This window comes from Salmo trutta, chromosome 2 (genome assembly GCF_901001165.1).
Source record: "Salmo trutta chromosome 2, fSalTru1.1, whole genome shotgun sequence".
Classification (NCBI taxonomy): Eukaryota; Metazoa; Chordata; class Actinopteri; order Salmoniformes; family Salmonidae; genus Salmo; species Salmo trutta.
In genome coordinates this window covers 59,597,336-59,616,236 of record NC_042958.1, presented here as the reverse complement: position 1 = coordinate 59,616,236, position 18,901 = coordinate 59,597,336, and the positions used below count along the sequence as shown (strand labels likewise).

The 18,901-nt window shown below is 42.4% G+C and overlaps 1 protein-coding gene across 4 annotated transcripts in view; it reads left to right on the top strand.

Annotated features, from left to right (window-relative positions):
- The first annotated feature begins 216 nt into the window (after window positions 1-216).
- mpp2b (MAGUK p55 scaffold protein 2b) overlaps window positions 217-18,901 on the top strand; it is a 42,866-nt gene continuing 24,181 nt past the window's right edge. For 2 of the 4 annotated variants that reach the window (XM_029708687.1, XM_029708679.1), the window contains exon 1: window positions 13,201-13,299. In XM_029708687.1, the coding sequence (XP_029564547.1) occupies window positions 13,221-13,299 (79 nt within the window). In that variant the 5' untranslated portion in view covers window positions 13,201-13,220. Of the gene's footprint in view, window positions 583-10,915; window positions 10,998-13,126; window positions 13,146-13,200; window positions 13,300-18,901 lie in introns of those variants that run through there. The other 2 variants (XM_029708697.1, XM_029708714.1) reach the window with 2 other exon arrangements.

The window sequence follows — 18,901 nt, the reverse complement described above, 5'->3', positions numbered from 1 at the left end:
TTGGAAATGATCCTAGACCACCCACCACTACAGGCTTATTATTAACCATGGTTCCAAGAGTAATATCATTGTATGTGACATAGTCATACCACTAGGTGACAGTATATTACAAGGAAAATGTTCTCTGTACGTTATTTGCCATTGGACCATTAGACCAAATATTCTACTGACCTTGCTGCAGGACATGGCCAGCCTACACATTTATCATAATTCCTCACAACGGTCTCAAAAAGAGTAGGGATGTATTGAAGTATCAGCATTTTAATACAGTTTCCTATGGTGAAGATGAAACTCATCATTTGGAAACTTTTGGACACAGTATAGTGTACTATTTCCTTACTTTGTTTATGGTACATTGTATATTGCACTGTCTTATCACGTGTGATAGTTTGATCTATAAGTCGTCTAGACTCAAGACCTGCACGACAAGAAGCATTCAAACCGCAGTTCGGTGGGTTCTGCACTGTGGCACACATACCGTTTTCCCTTTTATCTTCAGCAACGGTGCTCAGGGATTTGACTATTCAGCCGCGCCGTCTTTGCTCTCGTCTCGAATTGGACAGTGGGAGCAACAGAAGCAAGGTAACCTAATATGAGCTCCTAAAGTAGTGATTTGTTGAACAGAAAGAATGGTTATTGATATAGAAGATGATCATTTCTTGTCGCTATCGTTTTCTTTGTGTCCCGGCTATTTTAAATTGATTGTGATTCTGCCGTGATGCGCCGGTGGCACCGGGTGGTTTGTTTTACGCTAGAATCCATCATATTGCGAATGAATGAATTGGACATAGTGAATTATTGATAGTGGTGGTATCGCAATATCAATAATGTTGATAGTGCACATGATAGCATATTCCTGGCACTTTACCTCCTCTAGCTTAGGCTACGTCCATAGGCGATGGTTATGGTTATTACGCAGGAGCCTATTGGTGTGCATACAAAGCCCACAGATGGTGAGGAATAGTCCAAGAGAAAAGCATTTAAGCAAAAACAGAAGCTATTTCTGATTTATTTTCTTATCCCACGTACGGCACTCAATAGGTGCCAAGTTGTGTGAGGAGATACAATGTAGTCTAACCCGTGTCCGGTCTTCCATCCTTTGCGCTTGTGAATTAGAACAATATATCACTGACTTTACAAGTTAATTATGGATTATCAATCATACTCTTGGAAATGTACTTGTGACTGGGAGAGAATGGCTGTTTTACAATAGCAGAATTCCAGACCTTATGTAGCCATAAGGATAGTCGGATCGGACATCATGTGCACCTGTTCCCTGGTGCATGCCCACGTCACTCCCTACGCACCACATTTCGCTTTCAGTTTTAATGTGAACATATGAATAAACAAACAAATGATAATGTGTCATTTGGTTCTGAGAGTAATAGCCTACAGTAGCTTATTGGGTAATGATATTGTAGACAATACGAGGGGTAGCCCCGACCGGGACTCGAACCGGTGTCCACGACTGTCAAGCAAACACTTTCACCCAGGGATGGGCACCTTATGACAATGGAGCAAAAAATATACGTTTTAGAGTTTATTTCCTGCAATTCCCTACTTGGCACAGACTTCCGTTCAACATCTAGTTGGTTCAGTTGTCAACTAAGGTAAAATCAACAAAACATTTCACCATCATTGGATTTAGATAAAAGTGTTTGGTGAAATTTTTTCCCCTTACATTTTTTACTTCTTGCAATTCCAATCAGTTTTCCACAAATATATGTTTTGTTGAAATAATGTGGAAACTCAACCGTACCATTCAATCAGAACATTATACCTGGTGGATGGGACCATGATGTAAACACTTGGTAATTCATTTTGACATCTTCTCTAACAAGGTAATTGGGAGAGGGAGTAGTCTAGCCCAGGGTTTCCCAAACTCTGTCCTGGGGCCCCCCCTGGGTGCACGTTTTGGTTTTTGCCCTAACACTTCACAGCTGCTTCAAAGAACCAACTCATCATCAAGCTTTGATGATTTGAACCAGCTGTGTAGCGCTAGGGTAAAAACCATACCTGCACCCAGGGGGGACCCAGGACCGAGTTTGGGAAACCCTGGTCTCGCCTACTGAATGAGCACTGAGTACACGGCTGGCAGGAAGATAGGTCTTTATTACATGTTACACTCAAACTTACAGTGAGATGGTTATGTCTAAAATCATAGATCATATCATATTAGGGGTTTGGGTTGAGATGAGCTTCAGCAGTTATTCAAGTCTTCTAATACAGTTTTTTTTTTTTAAATCCCTCTGGTTGATTTACACATTAAAACTCTGATAGGTCTTATTCTGGAGTGCTTTTAGCTCTGCTTAAAGGAACTTCATCCTTCTTAATAGTCTCCTTTTGAGAACTTGCAGCTGCAACAGGATTTTTGGCGGGTTTGACAGCTGTGTGATGCTGCACGATCAATGAGCTCCACAGAAATGCGACCTAAGCACTTCCTTACACAGCATGAAAACACTGCCAGATTTGGGGTGATTCTCAATTAGTAAAAAAGTATGTCCTCTCCTAGACTCCTCTGTCATCCTGGTGTGGTCGCCATATGAAGTGGTCGCCATATGAAGGAGTGTCAATTTGTTAAGAAGCAAATTGAGGAGTTTGCTCCTCTACTTGATTGCCTCCTCCGGCGAAGGATGTTCAGGTGTATCCTACTGCGGAAGATTTTGAAAACCGCCACACCCCTTTTGAAACAGCTGTTGTTTTATCGGATGAGAAAATCATGCACACATTTAAAAACAACATACTACTTATCCTTTTATTAATGCCTTGCACAACTAGCTACATTTCTTTTTACCATTTTACAGATGTATTTTAGGGTTCTACATCTGTACATTGCCTGATGACGCACTACAGTAGGATAGCCTCATTTCATATACAAGCGCATTTGTTTCCACATTTCCTCTCCTCCTCACCTTGATTGCATTTGACCTTTTTCAAAAGGAGGCAAGGAGAGGATAGGACAGAGGAGAGGATGTGAGGAATAGAGGAAATCTAATTGAGATTCTCCCACAGTCTTAAGCCTTCCTTACTTCCTCCTTCTATCCTTACTTCTCTTCTTCCTTGAGGCAATGACTGCAAGGTAACCAGATTATTCATTCACCAATCCAACCGTGTCAGATTAGTGATTAAGGAAGGAAGGAAGGATCTCTAAAATATTTAAACAGGGCCTAGGGCAGCCTCAAATCCCACAATTATAAGGTTATGATGGGGTAACCTAACTTAGCAGGCGTAAAGTAAATGCATGAACCAAGATCCCCTACTGCAGGGATAATCAACTTTTTTTCTTGAGCTGATGGTCAGGGGGCCAGAACATAATTAGAAAAAAATGGTATACTGCAAATTGACCGCACGAAGCCCAAACATTTGAGTGCCACTGTTTTATGACTAAAACATAATAATTTCCTACCTTGCTTACATTTGTGTACGATCACATATACAGTATCTCTCTATTATGCGTGGGAATACTTTAGAACAGATTTCCAAAATAAAAATCACTTGGAGCTGATTTGCTGGTGTTTTTATAGTCTTTTATGTCCAACAAAAGAAAACCTGGGGGGCCGTGGGCCACCAGTTGAGGAACCCTGCCCTAGTCTAGATACTGTTGATGAGAAGAACAAAACTGTCAGTAGAGGTTTTCTTCTGCACTGTTTAACCAATCCAGTAAATGTGGATGAGGAAGTTGCATCACAGACTCTCTTTCCATTTCCCCTGAAAACCGGAACATCCGGTTGTTGACAACTCGGCAGAGGCTATGATGGGGTAGTGTAATTTGTTTTGGTGAAGCTACTCTGAAAATGTAGTTTACCAAGCTACCACTTACTTCACACTGGAAGAAGTTAAGATACACTAACACTAGCCTTTATATAAAAAACGATACAAATATAGTTTACTTAAATAGATTCTCCGGTACTTTTGTATATTTTTTAGCCAGTAGTACGGAATGTGGTGCTCACATGCCAAAAGTGGTCCCCAAAAATTGCGTATTACATCACATATGTGCACCAGGTCATTGCTCTCACTCTGCTGTGTGTGCATCTTGCTCATTGTCTAGAACTTAAATTGCTAGGGGGTTGGCCCACGTGGGGCAAATTTTGTGGAAAATGGTGCAGCACAGCTTCCAGAAACAGTCGCTTTCAAACTAGGGATTTCGTGGCTAATCGAGGTAAGACATTCATTCTGCTCATAGATTATGCATGTATGAACTACACATTGACACATCCAGCCCAAAGCGGGAGGTTTAAAAAAGTTCCAGAGCATGTCTTTAAGTAAAGTACTTTGAAAAAGTCTACGTGAAAAATTTGCATATCTAAATCTGAAATGTTATAGACTAAAAATTGTCTGATGTTAATAACAGAATGTGTAATTTAGCCGATTAAACACAAAAAACAGTTTCAAGTGACAATTAGGCAGGTCTACTGTAGAAAAAAAGGATATTCTTGCCTACTTTGCAAAAAAATAGTGTGTAGTTCCAGTAGTTAGCTACACCTCTACATGGCAACAAAGTAACTACTGAAAACACTATCAAGATTTGAATTTGGTTTAACTACCACCAAGCTACTGAAAATGTGTAGTTAAATAACTAATTGAACTACATATATTTCACTACTCCCCAACACTGGATCCTAGATCATTAGCCCAGAACTAAAATCTCACGTAATTTGTACCTTTTATGTTTATGTAGCCTGTACACGAAAGGTTTTTTGGCAACTTCTATCTTGAATACCAAACCTAATTGTGCCTATATTCATATGAACTATTCTCCTTATGCCGCTCTATAGCGCTGTATCCTTAGCTGTAGGGAGAGACTGTGTTGCTGAGAAACAACCGAGCCTCCCAGGCTTTGATTTCTTCTCTGGCTGAATCAGCTGTCGGCAGAGAAAGTGCAGAGGTAAGGCCAGAGATGGAAGAGGAAGCAAGACAATGAAAGTCAATAAGCTAAGTACACCAGACCCAGCTGCTATTGCATTGGTGTCTATGGGAGACACACCCCGTTAAGTAGACCGGAACTGCATTTTTTTTTCAATGGTAAACGGCCATTAGTACACTATCTTCATTTATCCACCAGTCGGCTTAGAGATTCACCGGCGACGGTGTAAAGCATCTATTCCAGTGGCACTCCTCCGTCCTTCACCCTTCGCCCCACATTTAAAGCAACTGGAAAACGTCCATGGCAGGCATTGTTATCACCTTAGCTTGCTACATAAGGAATGATAGAAAGCACGAGCATCACCACCAATCAGTTCACACCACCGCGCACACACCAGTCGTTACTATGACAACTAGCGTAATCCGATTTGGTCACTTGTAACTTGCTGTTTGGACAGTCAGTATTACAAAACGGATTTGAAAAACTGATTTGAGCATTAAGGCCTGCAGTGTGAACAATCCTTATGTCACCCCTGCCACTACCACAACAGATCAGTTCTGGATGAATTTAGGGGTCGTAACCATGGTGACACAGCTACAGTAAAATGGGCTGGGCTACTGCATTCTTTTGTATGGATTGGCTCTATAGGGACAGGAGTTTTACTTGAGGTGAGCTCATGTGCTCTGGAAAAACTCTGGGCCACTAGATCCAAGACAGTATAGTATAAAGATAGGCAGAAGCTGCTTCTCCAATAGTAATCCCCGATCACACTTGTAGGCGACGTCATGGTGACGTTGGCTAGCTGAACTCACGTGCAGAAACAGGTTGTCTCGCGCTGAACTGCGCATGTGCAGGCTGTCAAATCAAAGGCACTCCTTCGATATAAAGTTGTTTTTGACGGAAATTAAAACGGGTCAGTTTGTCACGTTCATGAGGTTGGAGTAATAACATGTTCAACTAATTAAGACTTTTCTCGAATCTAGGTTGTGCCTTTGGAATTTGAGAAAATGAACAACTAAGGAATCATTTTTCACCTTTCTTACCAGCTATGTTTCCATCCAATTGGCGACAGATTTTAATGCGAATATTCTAAAATCCCCATGAAGAATATATGCCTATATTCCCACCAGTGGTGTTTCCACCAAACTGCCTTGTTGCGGATACAAATGAGTGCAGGATGAGGTAGTGCACACAAAATGTAAAGTTTTCATGTACCGAATAAAAATCGAACGTTTTTATGTGTTTCCATCACATTTTCAATTCCATCGCAAAAACTGTTGCGTTAAATAGTAAATGTACCTCCTCTGGTCTTGGCATCTGCGCTCTAGCCAACAGCTCACAGATACAGTGCGGGTTGGCTGTGCAGGTTGGCTCGTCTACATGAGATTATTATGAATAAGAGCGAGAATATTTTTATTTGTCAAACGGCAGTCAAGCATCGATTATCATGTCACCAGAATAAGACCCTCGATATTTATTGGAAAGGAGCATCAAGCTCATCACCGTGCACTTTCACCACCCTTTGAAAATTCATCATACTTTATCTAATCTGTAGCCTAATAAATTGCATGCTTTCCCAAATCGTAGTGGGAGGAACACACAATATATCATCGCGTGACTCCAAGATTACTTTGATATGATGGTTATTATACCAATATTTGTGTGTTAAGGCGTTTCCATTGCCATTTCTCGCATAATTGATTTTACAGATGCAAAAAGAGCCCATTATGTCGACCGAACAAATGATCTATCTGCATTTATAACATTGTACCTAGACTTCCTGTTTCCATCACAGCTGTCAGGATATTTTATTATATGGTATGACATTACTCGCATAAAAATTGTGGATGGAAATGTGGTTACTGATTTCTCAAACGCCAAATCCCGGTTTGGCTTGCTTCGTCTGTTTCGCAAGCGTTCCCGGAAGTCTAACGATGTTGCACCTCTGGGTTTAGAAACTTTGTGACTAGAGGTTCACATCACAGCATTTCCTTTGAAGGCCTCATATCGTATCTGATCATATTGTATTGTAACATATTGTATTGTGTATCGTATATTATAAACTGGGTGGCTAGAACCCTGAATGCTGATTGGCTGACAGCCATGGTATATCAGACGTATACCACAGGTATGAAAAAAACATGTATTTTTACTAATTAGTGGATAACCAGTTTATAATAGCAATAAGGCAACCCGGAGGTTTGTCGTATATGGCCAATATAATACGGCTAAGGTATATTGCCAATATACCACAATGTGGTATATGTGGTTCATATACTGCAATGTGGTATTTGTGGTATATGGCCAATGTGTCGTGTCTAAGAACAGCCCTTAGCCGTGCTATATTGGCCATATACCACATCCCCTCATGCCTTATTCCTTAAATATGTCGTATAGTATACCATACCATACTGTACCATATCCTATCTGTAACATTTGGTCAGAAACTTTAGTCAAGAGGTACGTTGGTGACGTTGAACCAAGGCCTGTCATTACTCAGACTTATTCAATCAGTACTTCCTTGACTGAATTACCAGCAACAGGGACCTTGACTGAATTACTGGCAGTGGAACCGCTTCACTGCTATGGCTACTGTGTGTGTGTGTGGCTAAAATGTTATTTTCCAGTTGAGTTGGGGCTATCACTGTTGATCCCAGGGAAATTTAAGTAGCTAACTATAGTAACACCTTGTGTGCATCAATATACATGAGGTGGTAAGAATGAAAACAGTGTTGAACATGCAGATCTCAGTTGACCATGTGGCACATACTAGCTTCAAATTACATTTCATTTAGTTTGTTTTTCCTCCCAACAAAATACTCTTTTGTTTTGATGTAGTGAATTCAAGTTATTTTGGGCTCCCGTCGTGTGACACAGATTCACAGAAGTTTGAGTTTGTTTAGGAGGAATTTAGGTCACACCTGATTTCACAGCTCTTAAGTAAATAAGTAAAACCTTTCATCTGTTATTTAAAAGCTCCTTATAAATGTTCTGTAATTCTCTACCTTTAGTTTTTCATGGAGAAATCAGGGCCGGTGTCAGAGCCGGTCTCAGAGTGGGATCAGGTCCCTCCTGTCCATGTAATCACATTCATTATGATCTAATAGGCAAAACTGATCGTAGATCAGCACTCTTACTCTAAGACACTATAGGAATACCGCCCCGGCCCCAGACCAAATACACCATACGCTTGCCACTCAAATATTGTACCAGTGAACCTGAATATAAACTATATAAAGTGTACAATCAGACACACACCCCTGAAGTTTATTCAAGCACTTTGGTGAGACAGGATACATATCTGAAATCTGAAATCAAGTTAATCAGTCTTTTGGCAAGTTCACAAAGACATTTCTCCTTGAGAGCTTTCATCATAGACCTCTGAGTTGGCCTTTTTAAACTGCCATTTAAGCCTTGTTATCCAGCTTGTGTATCTCACTGTGCTGTGATCGATTCCACTGTGATTCGTTTTGAAGGCAATACTCTGGATTTCAATGGTGCTGTTCACCCTCTACAATTTATTCTCAGTATTGTTTTGATATCTAAAAAAAAACTACAATACAATAGCAGAGACACACTAAACTACTACCATTTGCATTTCATTATTCCCCAATTGAGTACAATTGCAATTCCCTCTCCCCTTGTTATTATTTTACGGATTTTTCCTTGTTGCCATGGCAAACCAGTGGAAAAAAGGAAAGAGATCCTTGCGGTTGTCTTGGATACGAGCGCTTTCCCCCTGTGAAGCAATGAGAGGAGGAGCAGAACCTGTGGGAGTGCGGGCAGGGTTATTTTTAGGCGTGACGCGAGCCACGCGTGGATTAGGATTTGGTTGTGGTGTATGTGTGTGCGCGTTTGTGTGTGTCTGTTCCTGTCAGAGTATGTGTGTGTCAAAGGGTCTGTGTCTGTCAGTAACAGTGTGTGTGGGTGAGAGAAAGTGTTTGTGTGTGCGTGTGTTGGCATCACAGCTTTAAGGTGGAACCTACCTGTTGGGGGTAGATATAACACCTGTGTGCCAGGGCCACACATTAAGAAAGTAGGTGCTGGCTCTTGGCCAAGATGTGGATCCAAGACACCTAGTTTATGTAACAACAAACCGTTCAAAAATATATATCAGAGACCTGTAAATGACTGTATAGAAATAGAAATGCTACCCTCAGTGTTTCTCACTCCTCTCTCTGAGATTGTGTTGGCTAATCCTGTTGTCGTCCGTCCCTCTGTTTGTGTGACCCTGGCCCAGTGTTAGTGTTTCTCTCCACTTCAGCTTTGCTCTTCTCTTAATTGGTTGGCAGGGTGGAGAGATGATGATTGCAGGCCTGCGCTGCGAGCATGATGTCATAGCAGCTGTGCTGTCGATGTAGCCTCGGCTCAGTATGACAGAGAGCATGGGACTTTGGATCACAACAAAAGACAGAGCAGTTCCCACAATATAAAAGACCTAGCAGGAACACACTACAGACCCTGATCTCTGTTGTAGAATCTAATGCAACTATTGTACATTTATATACCCTTATTATTTAGATTGGAAAGTGCTTTATAAAGGCTTAATCGCTTAATTACAATTTCATCCGTTTTTAAAATATGCTAAGAAAATGATATAATTCGGTGTGCAGCGTCATTGGGCTGATTTTGCCCCTGCATAAGAAACGCTCCAAAAAAAAGAGAGTGTGAGAGAGCTTGCGAAATAAAGCAGGAAAATGCTGACCTCTCTCTCTCTCTCTCTCTCTCTCTTCACCCTCTGTAAACCCAGCTCAAGCATGGCCAAGGCTGCCTGCAAGCTGCCTGCATACTTTTAACAAGCTCTGTCATTTGTGTGTGCGTTTGTTGTGCGTCTATGTGTGAGAGAGCAACTGTATGTGTGTGCGTGCGCGTCTGTGTGTGCTTTATCGTGTGTGTGCTTGCCTGTGTGCTCTGTCATTTCCCAGTGTGAACACCGGAGGGCTGGGGGGGAGGGATAAGCTGGGAGGAAGGACTGGTGTGAACATTTTAAGAGCCTGATCTGCGTAGATCAGAGTTATACAAAGCCCTGGGCAATGGTAGAGTACATTTCACACTCTGGCTTTCAGTGTGTTTCAATGGCACAGCAGGAACTACAATTCCAGCTTCTGTCTAAGTGCTGATGTGGTGGTAATATACTCATCTGCATAGACACACACTTTTTAGATGATGATTGTGCTTTGTGCTTTATACTGTAGGAAGTGTGTGTGTGTGTGTGTGTGTGTGTGTGTGTGTGTGTGTGTGTGTGTGTGTGTGTGTGTGTGTGTGATGAGGGGGTTGAATGATAGACTTTCCCTCCTATTTGGCTACCACCCCTTCACCCTGACCACAGTCTGCGGTATATTGTTATGGCAACCAAGAATGAGCATCCTTGGATGCTGTTCTCCCTCATCGACTTCTCTTTTTCCACCTCTGTTCCATCTCTCTCTCTCTCTCTCCAGCTCTCTCTCTCGCTCTCACACACTAACGTCTCACTCAACTCTTCAATCCGTCGCGACTTGTCCTTGATATCTCACTGCTGTAATGTAATGCAATTCTAGGAATCTTCTTCACAAATCCATCGGCAAACAATTTATGTAGAACATGTCTGAAGTTGTTGAGCCTCTCCAGTCAGTTCCTGATGACATTAAGCGTAATGCCAATGGGTTCAATCAGATGCCTTAACAATCCTCTCCAAGCTAATACAACATGTTACCCAGCCCACCCCCTTACTGGAGCCAATCTCTCTAACTAGCTATAGTTGACTTCGTGGAAACTGAGATGGACAGTGTGGGTGTTACCTATAATTAGACGCTGACAACAGGGGAATGGGCATGTGTGGGCATGGAAACTATACTGGGACTGGGACTGGGTGGGCGTAAATAACATGAGGGAGAACTCCCTCAGTCTCCCTCTACTGCTCTTTGTCTGCTTCTCTTATCGTCCCTCCCTCCCTCCTCTTGGTCCATTTCTCCAGTTTGGTGTTTGAGGGTGGTCGTATTCATAACTGATGAATAATTCATGTTTGTTTACCATGTTCTTCTCCCTACCTCTCTCATTCTCTCTCTCCAGCTGACCTAACACGATTCAAAGAAGAGGATTTGGGAAGACCAGATTTCCAAAATGCCCGTGGCATCATCCAGCTCGGACTCTGGTAAGTGGCTTGGCCTCGCCGTGACAGAGCGATAGAAAGAGATCGAGATAGCGAGAAAGGGGTGAAAAGTGTGTGTCTGTGTGTGTGTATGTGAGAGAGAGAGGGAGAGGGAGAGAGAGGTTTTAATTGGTTTTAATTGTTGACAGGTTTTAACCTTGGGGGAGGTGAGAGAGAAAGCGAGAGGGTGACAGATAGAGAAAAATAGGGTGAGAGATAGAGAAAAAGGGAGCGAGGAGGGGTGAGAGAGCGAAAGAGAAAGAGAAGAAGAGATGTTTCAACCTTCTCTGATGAATGAGACTGGATGAATGACCCCCCCCACTCCAGCATATTTCCACATAACAGAGAGAAACACAGCTAAAAAGAAACAGAGAAGGAATGAGAGCAAGAGAAATGATGGAGGGATAAAAAGAGATAAGGCGTTAAAGTGGGAGAGAGACAGAGACAGAGAGATAGAGAGAGAGATGGAGCAGGTAGGGACAGTTTATCACGTGGGGCCCTGCAAGTTATCTGGTCTCCTCTAATGTGAGTTTTAATGATGTGCCTAATGAAGCAGTGAATTCGGACTCCAACTCAGACTTATCAGTCTGGCTGCCTGGAAGGATCTGTCTGTTATTAGACCTCATTACCCTCCAATGGAGGCACACTGACCTTGGTGCATGCCCCCCCCCCCCCCCCCCCCCCCCCCCCCCGACCTTCCCCCGATGAGGCTTCTCTAGTGGGTATTAGTGTTGGGGTGAGATGGGGGTTTGGGAGTTTTGAGATTGGGTGGGCTGATTTCTCTTCAAATAAATCCTTTCAATTCCTGATTGTGGGCTGATTTCTGTGTTTGCTATTGGACAGGGAGTGGGAGAAGGACATTGACAAGGCCAGGGACACAGGACAGACACATACACAATGACAAAAACGGAGACAGTTGATTTATCTCACCATTGGGAGATGGAAGAGAGGGGAAATTGTCTCGTTTGAAGTGTTTTCACCAATAGCTGGCTGACTCGATGTATTACCGAAAGTTGTATGGCATCTGATGTGAAGTATATGTAGCTCATGAGTTTGAGCAGGCGAGGAGAGGAGGGGAAATTAGATTTATGGCGGTTCAACCCCCTGAGATATTGAATGTGCATTAAATCTGTTTTTAGAAATGGCCCGCACGTCAATCTCTGTTTGTAAACTAGCCAAAGCGGAGATCTCCCTGATGGACGTTTTCTGTAACCAAGAATAAATTGTGCCTCGGAACAATTTCCTGTCTCCCAGTTATCAAAAAAGTTAGCATTTTATAGTATGGCTATTTTTTGGTACTGATATGCAGCCGGTTACAATTACATTTTGATTTGAAGCGAAGAGGTGGTTCATGCACTCGGTCAATGAAGCCGTAAGGTTTTTATTTGCACTACTTCGTGAGCATAATGCTAATAGCTAGCTACAGCCACAATACTGTGCACAGAGAAGGGGAGGAGGAATAGTTTTTAGAGTTTCATAGCTTTCCCAGTCTCTCTTATTACTTGGATTTTGGCAATATCTCTATTCTCCACCCTTTCACGGAAGCGTGACCTTGCACACTCCTGTCATGAATTTAAAGGTATAGGATTGGTTGGAAGGAGTTTTCATCAGTGTTAAATTCATACGGGAAAGAGTCCAAGTGTAGGGTGGAGAATAAGGACACGGCCAATGTGTGGTGAACCGTGATGATGTCACTAAACAGGAAGGACGTTCTTGATATAAGCACCAATCAGAAGATTCCTCCCTAAGCCCCTGAGCCCTCCCTCCCTCCCTCCCTCCCAACACACACACACACACACACACACACACACACACACACACACACACACACACACACACACACACACACACACACACACGGTAGTGGCCAGTAGAAGATCATAGTGCCTTGATTCCCCCTTCCTTTCCAAGCATCACACCTCCCACGTGAGATGCATCACTCTACCCCTCCTCTTTCCCCCTTTATTTCTCTCTCCCCCTTCCTCTCTCCTCTGAGAAGCTTCCATTCAGGGGGAGAGGCTCAGTCATCCTTGGCAGCTCTCAGGAGCTGCAGGTATTGAGAGGAGGAGGAGGGAGAGGAGCAAGAGGAGAGGCGCTCTGAAGGAGGGGAGGAGAGAGGAGGAGAGGAGCTTCTCTCAGGCTGTCTCAGGTGTGAGTTTGTGAGTCGTCGCTAGGTGTGTGGGTCATCGCTAGGTGTGTGTGTTTGTGTGTGTGTGTGTGTACCACATGGCTGGCAGCCTGTTTGGAAGGTTCTCCCTGGAGGACTCTGTCCTGTCCCTGGAGTGCCTGGAGCTCAGTGGGAAAGGTAAGGACAGGCGGATGGGGTGATGCTCATGGTGATGGGGGTCATAGAAAGGCTGAGGGTTTTAATGGTTTATCTATGGTGAAAGGATTAGTGTTTTAATGGTTTATCTATGGTGAAAGGATTAGTGTTTTAATGGTTTATCTATGGTGAAAGGATTAGGGTTTTAATGGTTTATCTATGGTGAAAGGATTAGTGTTTTAATGGTTTATCTATGGTGAAAGGATTTGGGTTTTAATGGTTTATCTATGGTGAAAGGATTTGGGTTTTAATGGTTTATCTATGGTGAAAGGATTAGGGTTTTAATGGTTTATCTATGGTGAAAGGATTTGGGTTTTAATGGTTTATCTATGGTGAAAGGATTAGGGTTTAATGGTTTATGGTGAAAGGCCTCCCTGTGGCTCAGTTGGTAGAGCATGGTGTTTGCAATGGTGTTTGCAACGCCAGGGTTGTGGGTTCGATTCCCACGGGGGGCCAGTACGGGAAGAAGAAAAAAAATGTATGAAATGTATGCATTCACTACTGTAAGTCGCTCTGGATAAGAGCGTCTGCTAAATGACTAAAATGTAAATGTAATTAGGGTTTTAATGGTTTATCTGACCCCTATCTGTTGATAGGGGTCATAGAAAGGATGAGGGTTTTGACTATATGGTAATAGGATGAGGGTTTTGACTCTGTGGCTCATCTATGGTGAAGGGATGCATATTTGGATTCTATGGTTGATCTATGGTGAAGGGATGCGGGTTTGGAATCTATGGTGAAGGGATGCGGGTTTGAATTCTATGGTTGATCTATGGTGAAGGGATGCGGGTTTGGATTCTATGGTTGATCTATGGTGAAGGGATGTGGGTTTGGATTCTATGGTTGATCTATGGTGAAGGGATGCGGGTTTGGATTCTATGGTTGATCTATGGTGAAGGGATGCATATTTGGATTCTATGGTTGATCTATGGTGAAGGGATGCGGGTTTGGAATCTATGGTTGATCTATGGTGAAGGGATGTGGGTTTGGATTCTATGGTTGATCTATGGTGAAGGGATGCGGGTTTGAATTCTATGGTTGATCTATGGTGAAGGGATGCAGGTTTGAATTCTATGGTTGATCTATGGTGAAGGGATGCGGGTTTGGATTCTATGGTGAAGGGATGCGGGTTTGGAATCTATGGTGAAGGGATGCGGGTTTGGAATCTATGGTGAAGGGATGCGGGTTTGAATTCTATGGTTGATCTATGGTGAAGGGATGCAGGTTTGAATTCTATGGTTGATCTATGGTGAAGGGATGCGGGTTTGGATTCTATGGTTGATCTATGGTGAAGGGATGCATATTTGGATTCTATGGTTGATCTATGGTGAAGGGATGCGGGTTTGGAATCTATGGTTGATCTATGGTGAAGGGATGTGGGTTTGGATTCTATGGTTGATCTATGGTGAAGGGATGCGGGTTTGAATTCTATGGTTGATCTATGGTGAAGGGATGCAGGTTTGAATTCTATGGTTGATCTATGGTGAAGGGATGCGGGTTTGGATTCTATGGTTGATCTATGGTGAAGGGATGCGGGTTTGAATTCTATGGTTGATCTATGGTGAAGGGATGCGGGTTTGTATTCTATGGTTGATCTATGGTGAAGGGATGCGGGTTTGGATTCTATGGTTGATCTATGGTGAAGGGATGCAGGTTTGTATTCTATGGTTGATCTATGGTGAAGGGATGCGGGTTTGGATTCTATGGTTGATCTATGGTGAAGGGATGCGGGTTTGAATTCTATGGTTGATCTATGGTGAAGGGATGCGGGTTTGGATTCTATGGTTGATCTATGTTTGGCTGGGTTCCACTTACTCCTTGTATGCATTGGTGTAGAAATAGAAGTGTAGTGCGGTTGTGAGAATTATGAGCTATCTGGGAGATACAAGCGAGACAAATCAGTACCAAAGGCGATAGGGTGTGGATGTGCGAGACTCATTGCTAAGGTGTGAAACTGTATTCACCCAATGTCAGAAATAACTAACAGCGGAACCTCAAGCATATGGGACTACTTATCATTTTGTATGGTATTCCTGTCCTTTAATTTGACCATTGATCAAGTGGAATTATTACATACCATCTAAACTATTGGATATATAGATTCAATGTCCCTTATTGAAGGAAAACTGAAGGAAAATGAGTGCATAGAGAGAAAACATGTACTACTTTACGCATAGCCCTCATATAGCCATAGAAATAGAATCAATCTATTTCATTCTATTTCTATGACAATAACCATTTTACTCTTCATGACAAATATGGCTGCCCGTAACAGTAAATGGCCGTGCGTTACAATAACCAGGAGATAGATAGTGACAGCCTCCCAAAGAACAAAACTGAATGATAGTACATTGAATATACTGTACGTGCTCTCAGTGTGTGGGGGAAGTGCTCTTATAGATTCTATCCATAATTGATGGCATTAATTCATGTTGCATTTATTGCGTACTATACTGCATCCGCGTCCATGCTGTTCACTAAGGAAATGTGTCACTGTACAAATGGATAGTGGTGGAAATGGAACGTAAAGGGAAATTGGATACCTGGTCAGTTGCACAACTGAATGCGTTGAAGCTTTCACAGGACGTACTGGATTTATATGCCTTTGTTAGACAAAATGTTGCGTTGACGATCATAAGTAATTATAATACACATTCAATAAACAGCTAGAGAGAGAGGTGAATGAGGAGTGAATAAGATAACGCTTGTGGTTTGTACTGCTGTACAACACAGTGAGGTCGAGATGTGCAGTTGAAGTCGGACGTTTACGTACACTTAGGTTGGAGTCATTAAAACTCGTTTTTCAACCCCTCCACAAATTTCTTGTTAACAAACTATAGTTTTGGCAAGTCGGTTAGGACATGTATTTTGTGCATGACACAAGTCATTTTTCCAACAATTGTTTACAGACAGATTATTTCACTTATAATGAATTCACTGTATCACAATTCCAGTGGGTCAGAAGTTTACATACACTAAGTTGACTGTGCTTTTAAACAGCTTGGAAAGTTCCAGAAAATTATGTCATGGCTTTAGAAGCTTCTGATAGGCTTATTGACATAATTTGAGTCAATTGAAGGTGTACCTGTGGATGTATTTCAAGGCCTACCTTCAAACTCAGCTCCTCTTTGCTTGACATCATGAGAAAATCAAAAGAAATCAGCCAAGACCCAAGAAAGAAAATTGTAGACCTCCACAAGTCTGGTTCATCCTTGGGAGCAATTTCCAAATGCCTGAAGGTACCACGTTCATCTGTACAAACAATAGTACGTAAGTATAAACACCATGGGACCACACAGCCTTCATACCGCTCAGGAAGGAGACGCGTTCTGTCTCCTAGAGATGAACGTACTTTGGTGCGAAAAGTGCAAATCAATCCCAGAACAACAGCAAAGGACCTTGTGAAGATGCTGGAGGAAACAGGTACAAAAGATTCTATATCCACAGTAAAAGGAGTCCTTTATCGACATAACCTGAAAGGCTGCTCAGCAAGGAAGAAGCCACTGCTCCAAAACCGCCATAAAAAAATCCAGACTACGGTTTGCAACTGCACATGGGGACAAAGATCGTACTTTTTGATGAAACAAAAATAGAACTGTTTGGCCATAATGGCCATCGTTATGTTTGGAGGAAAAAGGGGGAGGCTTCCAAGCCGAAGGACACCATCCCATCAGTGAATCACGGGGGTGGCAGCATCATGTTGTGGGGGTGCTTTTCTGCAGGAGGGACTGGTGCACTTCGCAAAATAGATGGCATCATTAGGTAGGAAAATTATGTGGATATATTAAAGCAACATCTCAAGACATCAGTCAGGAAGTTAAAGCTTGGTCGCAAATGGGTCTTCCAAATGGACAATGACCCCAAGCATACTTCCAAAGTTGTGGCAAAACGGCTTAAGGACAACAAAGGCAAGGTAGTGGAGTGGCCATCACAAAGCCCTGACCTCAATCCTATAGACATTTTTGGGGCAGAACTGAAAAAGCGTGTGCGTGCAAGGAGGCCTGCAAACCTGACTCAGTTACAACAGCTCTGTCAGGAGGAATAGGCCAAAATTCCCCCAACTTATTGTGGAAGGCTACCCAACACGTTTGACCCAAGTTAAACAATTTAAAGGCAATGCTACCAAATACTAATTGAGTGTATGTAAACTTCTGAGCCACTGGGAATGTGATGAAAGAAATAAAAGCTGAAATAAATCAATCTCTCTACTATTATTCTGACATTTCACATTCTTAAAATAAAGTGGTGATCCTAACTGACCTAAAACAGGGAATTTTTACTAGGATTAAATGACAGGAATTGTGAAAAACTGAGTTTAATTGTATTTGGCTAAGGTGTATGTAAACTTCTGACTTCAACTGTATCTCCTAATAGTAGTTGATGTGACAGGCAAGACAGTCTGTCAGTTTATTCACATTAGTCCTTCATTGAGGAGGTCCCTCCTACCTGGCGTTTTGTGTATTCGCTGTTATTCGGTTATTCGGATGCAACAGTGCGCTTCTCAGAGCGGTCACATTCGGGAGTATCACCGACAGAGACACAACCTTCAAATAATATCCGTCTCTCTCTGCCCTCTCTGGACCAGGACCTGTCAGATGAATACTCAATCACATGTCCCATATGGCAACCTATTCCCTATGTAGTGCACTACTAACCATAGGACTCAAAAGTTGTGTACCATAAAGGAAATAGGGCGCCATTTATGACTCACAAATCATCAACACCATTGATGATGAGTAAGGGGAGTTTTCATGTATGATGAGACTGTCAGTAATAAAAGTGTGGGGCCATAGACATCACTGTTGAATGTATTATTTCTGAGTGATCCAGATTTGATAATGTTGTTTGGTTATCCTAACAATAAAACCTGGGTTTTACGTAGCCATTTTCAAAGACCCAAAGATGGATGGTTTGGTGACACAATGGTGTCATGTTGCTATTGAAATGTTATTATAAACTGGGTGGTTCGAGCCCTGAATGTTGATTGGCTGACAGCTGTGGTATATCAGACTGTGTACCACGTTTATGAAAAAACACTTATTTTTACTTCTCTAATTATGTTGGTAACCAGTTTATAATAGCAATAAGGCACCTCGGGGGTTTGTGGTATATGGCCCAATATACCACTGCTAAGGGCTGTATCCAGGCACTCTGCGTTGCGTCATAAGAACAGCCCTTAGCCATGGTATATTGGCCATATACCGCACATTCCTCGGGCCTTATTGCGCAATTCTAGATTATAATTGTCATTATAAAAACAAAAGTGTGTCTACGCCACAGATTTGTCTGTTACCTTCCTGACAGCCATCATATAATAGAGCTGTTGTTCAACCCTGTCATCTTTCTGGACGTCCTACCATTCAATATAATGGGTGGTGCAAGAGTGAAATGTCACTAAATATCACTGGTTGTTGTCTGGACTGATGACCTTCAGTTGGTAATGAGGTCTGAGCCCTTCTGAGGCACGCAGACTGGGCACAATGACCATCACCATGGAGATGTAGTTGTGGTTTCAGTGGCTGTTATACTGCAGGCCCTTCAGAGGGGTTGTTGTGTTCTCAACAGGGAAGGAGGGGTTGGGAAT